A 15,544-nucleotide genomic window follows, 5' to 3' on the forward strand; every position below is an offset into this window, starting at 1 on the left:
GGGCAGGGTCAGCAGAGTCATCTCATTATCATTAGAGGGCGGGGTCAGCAGTCATCTAATTATCATTAGAGGGCAGGGTCAGCAGTCATCTCATTATCATTAGAGGGCAGGGTCAGCAGTCATCTCATTATCATTAGAGGGCAGGGTCAGCAGTCATCTCATTACCATTAGAGGGCAGGGTCAGCAGTCATCTCATTATCATTAGCGGGCAGGGTCAGCAGAGTCATCTCATTATCATTAGAGGGCAGGGTCAGCAGTCATCTCATCATCATTAGAGGGCAGGGTCAGCAGAGTCATCGCATCATCATTAGAGGGCAGGGTCAGCAGTCATCTCATCATCATTAGAGGGTGGGGTCAGCAGAGTCATCTCATCATTAGAGGGTGGGGTCAGCAGAGTCATCTCATTATCATTAGAGGGCAGGGTCAGCAGAGTCATCTCATTATCATTAGAGGGCAGGGTCAGCAGAGTCATCTCATTATCATTAGAGGGCAGGGTCAGCAGTCATCTCATTATCATTAGAGGGCAGGGTCAGCAGTCATCTCATTATCATTAGAGGGCAGGGTCAGCAGAGTCATCTCATCATCATTAGAGGGCAGGGTCAGCAGAGTCATCTCATTATCATTAGAGGGCAGGGTCAGCAGTCATCTCATCATCATTAGAGGGCAGGGTCAGCAGAGTCATCGCATCATCATTAGAGGGCAGGGTCAGCAGTCATCTCATCATCATTAGAGGGTGGGGTCAGCAGAGTCATCTCATTATCATTAGAGGGTGGGGTCAGCAGAGTCATCTCATTATCATTAGAGGGCGGGGTCAGCAGAGTCATCTCATTATCATTAGAGGGCGGGGTCAGCAGAGTCATCTCATTATCATTAAAGGGCAGGGTCAGCAGAGTCATCTCATTATCATTAGAGGGCGGGGTCAGCAGAGTCATCTCATTATCATTAGAGGGTGGGGTCAGCAGAGTCATCTCATTATCATTAGAGGGCGGGGTCAGCAGAGTCATCTCATTATCAAGGGCGGGGTCAGCAGAGTCATCTCATTATCATTAGAGGGCAGGGTCAGCAGAGTCATCTCATTATCATTAGAGGGCAGGGTCAGCAGAGTCATCTCATTATCATTAGAGGGCAGGGTCAGCAGTCATCTCATTATCATTAGAGGGCAGGGTCAGCAGTCATCTCATTATCATTAGAGGGCAGGGTCAGCAGAGTCATCTCATTATCATTAGAGGGCAGGGTCAGCAGAGTCATCTCATTATCATTAGAGGGCAGGGTCAGCAGTCATCTCATCATCATTAGAGGGCAGGGTCAGCAGAGTCATCGCATCATCATTAGAGGGCAGGGTCAGCAGTCATCTCATCATTATTAGAGGGTGGGGTCAGCAGAGTCATCTCATCATTAGAGGGTGGGGTCAGCAGAGTCATCTCATTATCATTAGAGGGCAGGGTCAGCAGAGTCATCTCATTATCATTAGAGGGCAGGGTCAGCAGAGTCATCTCATTATCATTAGAGGGCAGGGTCAGCAGTCATCTCATTATCATTAGAGGGCAGGGTCAGCAGTCATCTCATTATCATTAGAGGGCAGGGTCAGCAGAGTCATCTCATCATCATTAGAGGGCAGGGTCAGCAGAGTCATCTCATCATCATTAGAGGGCAGGGTCAGCAGAGTCATCTCATTATCATTAGAGGGCAGGGTCAGCAGTCATCTCATCATCATTAGAGGGCAGGGTCAGCAGAGTCATCGCATCATCATTAGAGGGCAGGGTCAGCAGTCATCTCATCATCATTAGAGTGCAGGGTCAGCAGAGTCATCTCATTATCATTAGAGGGCGGGGTCAGCAGAGTCATCTCATTATCATTAGAGGGCGGGGTCAGCAGAGTCATCTCATTATCATTAGAGGGCAGGGTCAGCAGAGTCATCTCATCATCATTAGAGGGCGGGGTCAGCAGAGTCATCTCATCATCATTAGAGGGTGAGGTCAGCAGAGTCATCTCATTATCATTAGAGGGCAGGGTCAGCAGAGGCATCTCATTATCATTAGAGGGCAGGGTCAGCAGAGTCATCTCATTATCATTAGAGGGCAGGGTCAGCAGAGTCATCTCATTATCATTAGAGGGTGGGGTCAGCAGAGTCATCTCATTATCATTAGAGGGCAGGGTCAGCAGAGTCATCTCATCATCATTAGAGGGTGGGGTCAGCAGAGTCATCTCATTATCATTAGAGGGCAGGGTCAGCAGAGTCATCTTATTATCATTAGAGGGCAGGGTCAGCAGAGTCATCTCATCATCATTAGAGGGTGGGGTCAGCAGAGTCATCTCATTATCATTAGAGGGCAGGGTCAGCAGAGTCATCTCATTATCATTAGAGGGCAGGGTCAGCAGAGTCATCTCATTATCATTAGAGGGAAGGGTCAGCAGAGTCATCTCATCATCATTAGAGGGTGAGGTCAGCAGAGTCATCTCATTATCATTAGAGGGCAGGGTCAGCAGAGTAATCTCATTATCATTAGAGGGCAGGGTCAGCAGTCATCTCATCATCATTAGAGGGCAGGGTCAGCAGAGTCATTGCATCATCATTAGAGGGCAGGGTCAGCAGAGTCATCTCATCATCATTAGAGGGCAGGGTCAGCAGTCATCTCATTATCATTAGAGGGTGGGGTCAGCAGAGTCATCTCATTATCATTAGAGGGCGGGGTCAGCAGAGTCATCTCATTATCATTAGAGGGCAGGGTCAGCAGTCATCTCATCATCATTAGAGGGCAGGTTTGGTGTTCCCCACAGGTTATACAGTGACGGCGCCTGCTGAGGACAGCCCCTCAATATTTAATCCCTGGAGCCGATATCAACACCAGTAATTGAATGTGTTTGTCACTAAACAGTTCACCAAAAACTACACACATATAATAGAAGCTCAACCTTTATTGTTTAAAAAGAAAAATTAAATCCATATTACAGGAAAAGTCCATACAGAGGTAGCAGTGAGGACAGCGACAAGTACCCCCCCCCCCCCCCCCCACAACAATAGCTCCTAGGATTAGATTAATACAGACATTGTGTAAAGAACAATGTATAAAGGGCTCCTGTATCTCCTGTCCTGACCTCCTGCCACATCACTTTGCCAGAACCATTAGTACCATTGAATATCAGCTAAACATGGAGTCTCCAAGAGGCCTACTCCAAATACATGCAAAAAACACAATGTTCTTCTTCAAAAGAAGCGAAATGCGCGTCGGGTTGGGGCCACATTCGCCCTCCACTCCGTGTCAGTATCTGCTTTTCTCGTGCCTTTCATTCACCTTTGGCTATTTTTCCACTTAGGATTTTGCCTCTTGGAGACTCCATGTTTAGCTAATATGTTCATTCAGCAGCTTTACTATTACAGTAGAGAAGGGGGAGATAAGTGTCTGCTGGACTCCTCTGGTGACACTTATCTCCAGGAGGACAAAAGAATCTATCAGCTTGAAGTCCAACCCCATTGATCTCTACTTTTCCTGCGAACAGTCTAGTGCCATGAATGGTGGGGTCTCGATTCATAACCATGAGGTTCAGGACATGATGATAATTCCCAGAAGTCTATCTCATCACCCAGAGACCTTCAGCCTGGGCCTTGACACTCCTCCGCAGATCAAACACCGTAATCCTACAATTGTGGACAAAGGGTGAGTTACAAGGCTGGTCTATGAGGGGTGGGTGCACTCTACACCCACCGCATGTACAGAGGGGCTCTGACCTCCCATGGGTAAGGCAGAAGGTGACACACAAGTCTTTGCACTAGACAGGAGAAAAACTAAAAGCTAACTGTCCATGCAGCTCTATAGTGTAGTGGTTAACATTCTGGGCTGTAATGTAGAAGGTTGTGAGTTCGAAACTTTTCAGAAATAGAGGCTAAATTAGATTGAAATACACTGACTGAAGCACAGGCGATATTTGGCCGACCTGGTGTGTGTGGAGCATGCTCGCCCAACACTAGTAGTAAGGTTAGATGAATATTTAAGACCCTGCGGTTCCCTGGTCCACATAAAACTGCCTTTTCATGTACAGATTTCTATAAAGATGTGTGATTGTACTGGAGACCACTGGTCAGACTTTATGTCAGATCAGCTTTCTAGGAGACTTCAGTAGGATTGACTGGCAAACAATATACTTTAAGTCCCCCATACACATGTGTATGGTCAAATGAACCCACCGAAAACATTGGGTTTGGCCGGCAGTCGGTGTTGGGTGCTCCCAACTTCCCCCAACAGTTGAGAGAAGGATCAGGCAAAGTGAAAATGTTCACCAATCCTGGAGATAAGCTGCTGTCTCAGCTCTCCCTATGGAATACACATACACATTCGGCCAAGCAGAAAGTCTACATGTATGGGGGAGCCTAGATCAGTGTTCCTCAACTCCAGTCCTCATGGTCGATTTACCAGTCATGGTTGGAGAATATCCTACAGAATGAGGCCTGTGGTAAGTCCTGATGCACTGTCACTTATTATATCACCTGCTCAATAACATGGCCGGTAGGTGAGCCCTGAGGCCCTTTAGACCATCTAAACTAAGCTTATGGTGGTCTCCTGACTCTTCCATATGACTGACGTCAGGGCAGATAAGCATTGGGCATGTTGGACTTCAACTGCCCGATCCTCTTGTTCTCAGGTGATAGCTGGCAGTGACTTTCTGTCCTCTCCTCCTCACTCGAGCCAAGCATGCATATGTATAGAAGGGCTGGATAGCTGTCATCCAACATCTTGTGTATGTCCAGCTTTAGGATCCAACATGTTGGTGTCTCCACTGTGGATTGGGACAATGAGGCCCCCGCTTGTTTCCAGTGCAAGGCCTCTTGCTCCACTGTATGCTGGCCTTAGGTCCTGATAGCTGCTCATCGGAGGTCACACCACATAGACCATTCCTACAGCCCCTCAGCCTCCATATATGACTGCCACCACCTGCTCCACTCGTGATGTTGTGGAGGAGACAAGACTTCTCAGCCTAAATGCCGTCCATTTCCCATGTGGTCCCATACTCAGTGCTATCCTCCAGGACACGTCATGGGGACATCAGCACTCGTTTGTAATTCTGAAGATTCAAATCTACAAGAGCAGGAACCAAACATGAAGAACGCAGTCCCCACCTCACGTTATCTCTCACCCTCGACCTTCGCTTCTCCTCCTAATTACTGCTCAGGTTTATGACTGAGATTCTCCCCAGGAATATCTATGTAATATTACAGGTGACGACTAGACCCTTGACTGTCCCTGCCTTATAGTGAGGGGGGATGGGCTCAGTCCTTGCCACTTCTCCTGATGGGGGCGCTCTGCCACATTCACTGGATGGACTGTAATACGTCAGGAGTCCTCTGTGTCATTACAGGTCACTTATATAATTGCCCATGTGTTGATCTTCTGTAGGTGACACTTGAGGGGACTCATCCTGGGGGCAGAGGCACAGCAATCAGAAAAGCACTGGCACCATTACTGTGTCTTGGAGACGGCGCTGAACTATTGTGTCCAGGTGTCTGGTGATTCAGAAACTGCGATGAAGACGAGAACTGACCAGCACTGACCAGCACTGACCAGCACTGACCAGCACTGACCAGAACTGACCAGCACTGACCAGCACTGACCAGCACTGACCAGCACAAGTCCCACTAGAGTCGACTCCAGAACTGACTTGTCTTAACACTAATACTGGATCACACACTGCCACACTGTATCTAACCTCACACTGCCACACTGTATCTAACCTCACACTGCCACACTGTATCTAACCTCACACTGCCACACTGCATCTAACCTCACACTGCCACACTGTATCTAACCTCACACTGCCACACTGCATCTAACCTCACACTGCCACACTGTATCTAACCTCACACTGCCACACTGTATCTAACCTCACACTGCATCTACCCTCACACTGCATCTAACCTTACACTGCATCTAACCTCACACTGCATCTACCCTCACACTGCATCTAACCTCACACTGCATCTAACCTCACACTGCATCTAACCTCACACTGCCACACTGTATTTAACATACACTGAACTGGATAATAAACTGCTAACCTCACATACATTACACTGGATCAAACATTTCTACACTTCATCTAATCTCACATACACTGCAATGGATCACACACTGCTACACTGTAACTATCCCCCCATATACTGTACTGGATCACACACTGCAGCTGACCTCACACACACACAAACTACACTGGGTCACACACTGCTACACTGTAGCTAACCTTACACACTGCACTGGATCACCATGCCTTCCAACTTTTTGGATGGTCAAAGAGGGACACTAAGGCTAGGTCTACACGACGACATTTGTTGCACTAATGTCGCGTGACAATTTTTATAATGGCAGTCTATGGTGTCGCACTGCAACATGCGACATGCTGCGACTGCGACGCGACAGTCGCAGAAAATCCATTCAAGATGGATTTTTCTGCGACTGTCGCGTCGCAGTCGCAACATGTCGCATGTTGCAGTGCGACACCATAGACTGCCATTATAAAAATTGTCGCTCGACATTAGTGCAACAAATGTCGTCGTGTAGACCTAGCCTAAGGCCCCTTTCACACAAGCGAGTTTTCTGCGCAGCCCTGGCTCCATAGAAGTGAAGGGGGATGCATGAAAAACGCAAGCAGGTGCGGGTGCGATGCGTTTTTCACTGATGGTTGCTAAGAGATGTTGTTTGTAAACATTGTTTTTTTATCACGCGCGTGAAAAACGCATCAAAACGCATTGCACCCGCGCGGAAAAAACTGAACAACTGAACGCAATCGCAAACAAACCTGACGGAACTTGTTTGCAAAATGGTGCGAGTTTCACTGAACGCATTCTGAACGTATCCGGAGCCGATCCGCCGCGCTCGTGTGAAGGAGGCCTTAAAAGACAGACTGATAGGGACCTTAGACGGTGAGCCCCATCGGGGACAGTGGGGTGATAATGTCTGTAAAGCGCTGCGGAATATGTCAGCGCTATATAAAATAAATAATAATAATAATAAATGGTTATTTGTGTAAAAGTTCACTTTTCCCGTATATTTATACACTTTAATAGTTTTCTTAGCGCCTAATAGTGCAAAACGTTTAAATTCCACCGACAAACCTTGTTTTGGGTGATATCGTCCACTTTGATTAACATCAGACTAATGTGGATGGCGACCTCAAAGGGATAACGAGGACACAGAGTTCATTGAAGTCAATGGGGACGGATCCGTTTTCTGTTGTGCCAGACTGTGTCAGAGAAAACGGATCCGTCCCCATTGACTTACATTGTGCGCCAGGACGGATCCGTTTGGCTCAGTTTCGTCAGACGGACACCAAAACGCTGCAGGCGGCCTCCAGAGCGGAATGGAGACGGATCGGAGGCGAACTGACGCATTCTGAGCGGATCCTTTGCATTCAGAATGTATTAGGGCAAAACTGATCCGTTTTGGATGCTGAGCCCTAAACGGATCTCACAAACGGAAGCCAGAACGCCAGTGTGAGAGGAGCCGGACAACAAATGATCGTTTCAGACGAGGGATGTTTAGTATTGTCACCCAATAGTCAGACGACGTCTTTCGCCCATCACCTGGTTCACATGTTAGGGCAGAGTGAAGACCAGCTGTAAGGAGCAGGCAGTGCAGGGGTTAATCCATACAATCCAGAGATAACAGCCAGGAGGCTGGGTCTGAGCTGAATAACAGGAGGGGAGCCGCTGCGCACTGCAACTGAGAGGAGCGCACAGGCAGCAGGTAAGAGGGACTCTGCTCCGGGAGACAGTCAGCAGGGCTCCACAGCAGGACCGGGAGACAGTCAGCAGGGCTCCACACCAGGACCGACACATTGTAACTACAGGGAGACAGTCAGCAGGGCTCCACACCAGGACCGACACATTGTAACTACCAGGAGACAGTCAGCAGGGCTCCACAGCAGGACCGGGAGACAGTCAGCAGGGCTCCACACCAGGACCGGGAGACAGTCAGCAGGGCTCCACACCAGGACCGACACATTGTAACTACAGGGAGACAGTCAGCAGGGCTCCACAGCAGGACCGGGAGACAGTCAGCAGGGCTCCACACCAGGACCGGCATATTGTAACTACAGGGAGACAGTCAGCAGGGCTCCACACCAGGACCGGCACATTGTAACTACAGGGAGACAGTCAGCAGGGCTCCACACCAGGACCGGCACATTGTAACTACCTGGAGACAGTCAGCAGGGCTCCACACCAGGACTGACACATTGTAACTACAGGGAGACAGTCAGCAGGGCTCCACACCAGGACCGGCATATTGTAACTACAGGGAGACAGTCAGCAGGGCTCCACACCAGGACCGGCATATTGTAACTACAGGGAGACAGTCAGCAGGGCTCCACACCAGGACCGGCACATTGTAACTACAGGGAGACAGTCAGCAGGGCTCCACACCAGGACTGACACATTGTAACTACCAGGAGACAGTCAGCAGGGCTCCACACCAGGACCGACACATTGTAACTACAGGGAGACAGTCAGCAGGGCTCCACACCAGGACCGACACATTGTAACTACAGGGAGACAGTCAGCAGGGCTCCACACCAGGACCGACACATTGTAACTACAGGGAGACAGTCAGCAGGGCTCCACACCAGGACCGACACATTGTAACTACAGGGAGACAGTCAGCAGGGCTCCACACCAGGACTGACACATTGTAACTACAGGGAGACAGTCAGCAGGGCTCCACACCAGGACCGGGAGACAGTCAGCAGGGCTCCACACCAGGACCGGGAGACAGTCAGCAGGGCTCCACACCAGGACCGGGAGACAGTCAGCAGGGCTCCACACCAGGACCGACACATTGTAACTACAGGGAGACAGTCAGCAGGGCTCCACACCAGGACTGACACATTGTAACTACAGGGAGACAGTCAGCAGGGCTCCACACCAGGACCGACACATTGTAACTACAGGGAGACAGTCAGCAGGGCTCCACACCAGGACCGACACATTGTAACTACAGGGAGACAGTCAGCAGAGCTCCACACCAGGACTGACACATTGTAACTACCAGGAGACAGTCAGCAGGGCTCCACACCAGGACCGACACATTGTAACTACCGGGAGACAGTCAGCAGGGCTCCACACCAGGACCGGCACATTGTAACTACAGGGAGACAGTCAGCAGGGCTCCACACCAGGACTGACACATTGTAACTACAGGGAGACAGTCAGCAGGGCTCCACACCAGGACCGACACATTGGCTCGTCTGGTCTAGAGCTCTGACAAGAAGAGTTGTCATGGGGGCGTCCCCTGCACGGAGTAAACTATTGTATCAAATGGGGGAGAAATTTGACAATCCCAGGAACAACACTTGTGTCTGGAATGTCAGGAACCAGGGAGTGGATGTGGGGGGTTGTAGTTACATCCTTCCTCAGTACTGAACTCTTAAAGGGGAAGTGCACTGTTTACTGGTAGCTGCATAATGTTATGGCACAGAGATCTGACCTCCAAGCGGGGGAGGGGAGCGGCTCTGTCTGACAACTGCTAGCAAAACAAGTCAAACCTCACTGCAGAATAAAACCTGCTCCATATAGTTATATCATGCCTCCACTCACATCCAGGGCTGCAATCAACCTACATCATGTCTTATACTCCAGTCACATCCAGAGCTGCAGTCACAATTCTGCTCTTACATCATGTCTTATGCTCCAGTCACATCCAGAGCTGCTGCTCTTACATCATGTCTTATACTCCAGTCACATCCAGAGCTGCTGCTCTTACATCATGTCTTATACTCCAGTCACATCCAGAGCTACAGTCACAATTCTGCTCTTACATCATGTCTTATGCTCCAGTCACATCCAGAGCTGCAGTCACAATTCTGCTCTTACATCATGTCTTATGCTCCAGTCACATCCAGAGCTGCTGCTCTTACATCATGTCTTATACTTCAGTCACATCCAGAGCTACAGTCACAATTCTGCTCTTACATCATGTCTTATACTTCAGTCACATCCAGAGCTACAGTCACAATTCTGCTCTTACATCATGTCTTATGCTCCAGTCACATCCAGAGCTGCTGCTCTTACATCATGTCTTATACTTCAGTCACATCCAGAGCTACAGTCACAATTCTGCTCTTACATCATGTCTTATACTCCAGTCACATCCAGAGCTACAGTCGCAATTCTGCTCTTGCATCATGTCTTATACTCCAGTCACATCCAGAGCTGGTTCTCTTACATTATGTCTTATACTCCAGTCACATCGAGAGCTTCAGTCACAATTCTGCAGTTACATAATTTCCTATAGTCACACCCAGAGCTGCAGTCACAATTATGCTGTTATATTGTATCTTATATGCAGTGGGTGGGGTTGGCATGCCTGAAGTTTAAGAGCTCTAAAAGTGACTGGAGTATATGGCATGTGGTAGCAGCAAATTTGTGACTTTGGATGGAGTATAAGACATGGGGTAGCTGGAGCTCTGGATGTGAGTGGAGTATAAGACATGATGTAACCGCAAAGTTGTGATTGGAATATAAGATATGATGTAAGAGCAGAATTGTGACTGTAGCTCTGGATGTGACTGGAGTATATAAGATGATGAAGCTAAAGATTTGTGAATGCAGCTCTGGATGTGACTGGAGTGTAAGACATGGTGTAAGAGGAGAATTGTGACTGTAGCTCTGGATGTAACTGGAGTTTAAGCCATGATGTAACAGAAACATGATTGCAGCTCTGGATGTGACTAGAGTATAGGCTATGATGTAACAGCAAAATTGTGAGTGCAGCTCTGGGTTCGACTATAGGAAATGATGTAACAGCAGAATTGTGAGTGCAGCTCTGGATTTGACTGGAGTATATAAGACATGACACAGCTGGAGAATTGTGACTGTAGCTCTGGATGTGACTAGAGTATAAGCCTATGATGTAACAACAATAACATGACTGCAGCTCTGGCTGTGAGTGGAGTATAAGCCATGATGGCATTCAGGACCTGGTAACTGCAGAGAATGTCCAGTTTCCCAGCAGTGTGTGGAGATTTTACTTAGCGTTTCCAGCGCGGATCTTCTGGTAACACGATGTCCTCTTCTTGCAGATGGCTCTCTTGGTCCCGATACTTGTGGCCTTGCTGGCCTCCGTTCTTGGAGGTCTCTACATGTTGGGGGTTTTCCGGAAGAGAAAACCCAATGAGCCCCCTCTAGACAAAGGCACCATCCCGTGGCTGGGATATGCTCTTGACTTCAGGAGGAACACCGCTGAGTTCTTGAAGAAGATGCAGAAGAAACATGGAGATATCTTCACCGTCCAGATCGGGGGCTATTACTTCACCTTCGTCACGGACCCGTTATCATTTGGTCCCATCGTGAAGGAAGCCAGGTCCAAGCTGGACTTTGAACAATTTGCTATGGAGCTTGTGGCCAGAGTGTTCGGATACCATTCTGGAACCAACGATCACAAGCTGCTGGAAAAGGCAAGTACAAAACATCTAATGGGGGATGGTCTAGTGCTCATGACCCAAGCCATGATGGAGAACCTCCAGAACCTAATGTTACATAGTGTCGGCTCTGGAGATGGGGAGAAGAAGTGGCAGCAGGATGGACTGTTCAACTACAGCTACAATATAGTCTTCCGGGCCGGATATCTCGCCTTATTCGGGAACGAGGCTGCTAAAAGTCAAGGAAGCCTAGAAAAAGCCAAGAAATTTGACCGTGACCACTCGGAGGAGCTGTTTGGTGAGTTTAGAAAGTACGATAAACTGTTCCCACGTCTGGCCTATGCCGTCCTTCCACCAAAAGACAAGCTGGAGGCTGAGAGGCTGAAGAGGCTTTTCTGGAACATGTTGTCCATCAAGAGAACCCTACAGAAAGACAACATCAGCGGCTGGATCATGGAGCAGTTCCAGTACAGAGCTGAGAACGGGATGCCAGAACATATGCAAGACCGCTTCATGTTCCTGCTCCTGTGGGCCTCCCAGGGTAACACCGGCCCTGCTTGTTTCTGGCTTCTGCTCTACTTAATGAAGCATCCAGAAGCCATGGAGGCCGTCCGTGGAGAAGCTGAAAGAGTCCTTAAGGAAAATGGGCAAGAAGTAAAACCAGGAGGTGCCCTGATAAACCTCACTAGAGATATGCTGCTGAAGACGCCCATCCTGGACAGTGCCGTAGAAGAGACCTTAAGGCTGACCGCCGCCCCCGTGCTGATCCGAGCAGTCAAGGAGGATTTGAACCTCAAAATGTCAACTGGAAAGGAATATGCCATTCGCAAAGGAGACCGCGTTGCCCTTTTCCCGTACACTGCCGTTCAGATGGATCCAGAAGTTCATCCAGAACCAGAGAAGTTCAAGTACAACCGTTTCCTGAATGAAGACGGCACAAAAAAGACAGAGTTCTTCAAGGGTGGGAAGCGTCTGAAGTATTTCACCATGCCGTGGGGGGCTGGCTCCACCATATGTCCGGGCCGATTTTTTGCCATCAATGAACTCAAACAGTTTGTCTTCCTGATGTTCAGCTACTTCGACTTTGAGCTTGCCAATCCTAAAGAAGAAATTCCAACTATTGATCCCAACCGCTGGGGATTTGGCACCATGCAGCCCACCCATGACATCCAGTTCAGGTACCGGTTACGTTACTAGCATTAGAGCCCCCAGACCTGCAAGTGACAACATCTACTTCCCCCAACATGTGAAGTACTGCTCTGAGGCCACTTCCATGGTGGTCCACCTGCCAAGTTATGCCACTGGTTATAGACAATCGTATTACACATAGAATGGTGCCCCCTGTGGCCACAAGTTGTCACAGCACCCGACCACAATCGTCCTTGTGCCACATCATAGACAGTTGTAAGAAGATGTCATTGGTGGAGTCTGTGAGCCCCAACCACCATTGACTCCTAGAACACGGGGAGCCTGGGTGCTCTTTGGGTGCAGCGTAGTGGTGACTCGAGAGACTACAGCGATGTGATCTTCTGAGCTGTCTGTAGGATACGTTGATGGAGCTCCCCTTTATGTATACAGTAGCCTCATGTTTGTGCTTCTCTTCTGCCGCACGGTGACCCCGAGATGTGATTATAATGTTATTATATGTGAAATAAACCTAATTTGGATGAAGCGTGACTTCTCTTTGTATTTTGGGTGTCACATGGACCTAGGTATCTGCCACGGGGAGATTATGAGGGAAGGTGTCACCTGATAATGACATCAGAAAGTGGCATCAGGAATTGACGTAAACAAGTGACAACAGAAAGTGACAGTTCACTTACTTTTTTTATATTGCTGAACCTTTTTTTAGAGTCATCTCATTATCATTAGAGGGTGGGGTCAGCAGTCATCTCATTATCATTAGAGGGTGGGGTCAGCAGTCATCTCATTATCATGAGAGGGCAGGGTCAGCAGTCATCTCATTATCATTAGAGGGCAGGGTCAGCAGAGTCATCTCATTATCATTAGAGAGCAGGGTCAGCAGTCATCTCATCATCATTAGAGGGCAGGTTTGGTGTTCCCCACAGGTTATACAGTGACGGCGCCTGCTGAGGACAGCCCCTCAATATTTAATCCCTGGAGCCGATATCAATACCAGTAATTGAATGTGTTTGTCACTAAACAGTTCACCAAAAACTACACACATATAATAGAAGCTCAACCTTTATTGTTTAAAAAGAAAAATTAAATCCATATTGCACCCAGCGCTCTGCACCCAGCGCTCTGCACCCAGCGCTCTGCACCCAGCACTCTGCTCCCAGCACTCTGCTCCCAGCACTCTGCTCCCAGCACCCAGCGCTCTGCTCCCAGCACTCTGCACCCAGCGCTCTGCACTCTGCACCCAGCACCCAGCGCTCTGCTCCCAGCACTCTGCACCCAGCACTCTGCACCCAGCACTCTGCACCCAGCACTCTGCACCCAGCACCTATGCTGGGTGCTGAATGAGGCATTGGTGTACATTTTGGCCAAAGCGTAATAAGCCACCCACCACGTCAAGGTCGCCTTCATGAGTGGTCCCTAACACTAGTTCCTACCTGTTATGGGCCACGACAGCCACACAAAGTCCAGGGAGCGCAGGTACAGCATGCACGCCAGGCACACTCTGCTTTTAACCCCGTCCGGTGCCATTACAGCTTTCATCCAGGAGAAGTATATAGTGGGCTCAGCATGCATGTTGGTACTTGCATCCCTGGATCCGATGGAAGCTGTTATGGCACCGGACGGGGTTAAAAGCAGAGTGTGCCTGGCGTGCATGCTGTGCCTGCGCTCCCTGGACTTTGTGTGGCTGTCATGGCCCATAACAGGTAGGAACTAGTGTTAGGGACCACTCATAGAGGCGACCTTGACGTGGTGAGTGGCTTATTACGCTTTGGCCAAAATGTACACCAATGCCTCATCCAGCATAGAGGCAGGGCAGAGCGCTGGGGGCAGAGCGCTGGGGGCAGAGCGCTGGGGGCAGAGCGCTGGGGGCAGAGCGCTGGGTGCAGAGCGCTGGGTGCAGAGCGCTGGGTGCAGAGCGCCATTGCATTTGTGTTTTTGTGTTTGTATGTGTATTTCGCCATAGCAATCTGCACCTGCTAGGGGTTGCGCGGGCTGAACCCCCCACATTTTTTTCCACTGAATATTAGCTGAACATGGAGTCTCCAAGAGGCCTACTCCAAATATATGCAAAAAACACAATGTTCTTCTTCAAAAGAAGCGAAATGCGCGTCGGGTTGGGGCCACATTCGCCCTCCACTCCGCGTCAGTATCTGCTTTTCTCGTGCCTTTCATTCACCATTGGCTATTTTGCCTCTTGGAGACTCCATGTTTAGCTAATATGTTCATTCAGCAGCTTTTACAGTAGAGAAGGGGGAGATAAGTGTTTGCTGGACTCCTCTGGTGACACTTATCTCCAGGAGGACAATAGAATCTATCAGCTTGAAGTCCAACCCCATTGATCTCTACTTTTCCAGCGAACAGTCGAGTGCTATGAATGGCGGGGTCTCGATTCATAACCATGAGGTTCAGGACATGATGATAATTCCCAGAAGTCACTTCATACATCAGGTCCGTCCCTGAGATCTGCCCACACGCACTACAGGACCATCTATCTCATCACCCAGAGACCTTCAGCCTGGGCCTTGACACTCCTCAGCAGATCAAACACCGTACTCCTAGACCTATGATGGTGGACAAAGGGTTACAAGGCTGGTCTATGAGGGGTGGGTGCACTCTACACCCACCGCATGTACAGAGGGGCTCTGACCTCCCATGGGTAAGGCAGAAGGTGACACACAAGTCTTTGTAGTAGAAAACTAGACAGGAGAAAACCTTGTAGAGCTGCACTTCAAATGCAACTGGATGGAATCCAGGAAACCATTTTATCTCCTAAGCCCCCTGATACCAGACGACTGTGCCCCAATAACAGGATGTTAAGGCGTATAGGAACACTGAAGGGGTTAATACCGAGAAAGGCGCCAGATGTGGCCACGAGGGATGTAGAAGAACGTCAGAGGTGAAGGAAATCAAACCAAGGAAGTTGTATGTCCATGACACATGTGAAGGCACCTCACCGGCTCCTGGGTGGGAGCAGATCTTCGGTCTGCAGTGCAATCCA

General features: G+C 49.2%; 1 protein-coding gene across 1 annotated transcript; it reads left to right on the forward strand.

The window, feature by feature from the left end:
• Positions 1–7,616: 7,616 nt before the first annotated feature.
• Positions 7,617–13,074, forward strand: LOC122929108 (5-beta-cholestane-3-alpha,7-alpha-diol 12-alpha-hydroxylase-like). Its single transcript, XM_044282582.1, has 2 exons — positions 7,617–7,733; positions 11,065–13,074. Exon 2 carries the CDS (start codon positions 11,065–11,067, stop codon positions 12,598–12,600), a length of 1,536 nt encoding a protein of 511 aa, XP_044138517.1. The 5' UTR covers positions 7,617–7,733; the 3' UTR covers positions 12,601–13,074.
• The last annotated feature ends 2,470 nt before the right edge of the window (positions 13,075–15,544 follow it).

This window comes from Bufo gargarizans, chromosome 2, assembly GCF_014858855.1.
Source record: "Bufo gargarizans isolate SCDJY-AF-19 chromosome 2, ASM1485885v1, whole genome shotgun sequence".
NCBI classification, from domain to species: Eukaryota; Metazoa; Chordata; class Amphibia; order Anura; family Bufonidae; genus Bufo; species Bufo gargarizans.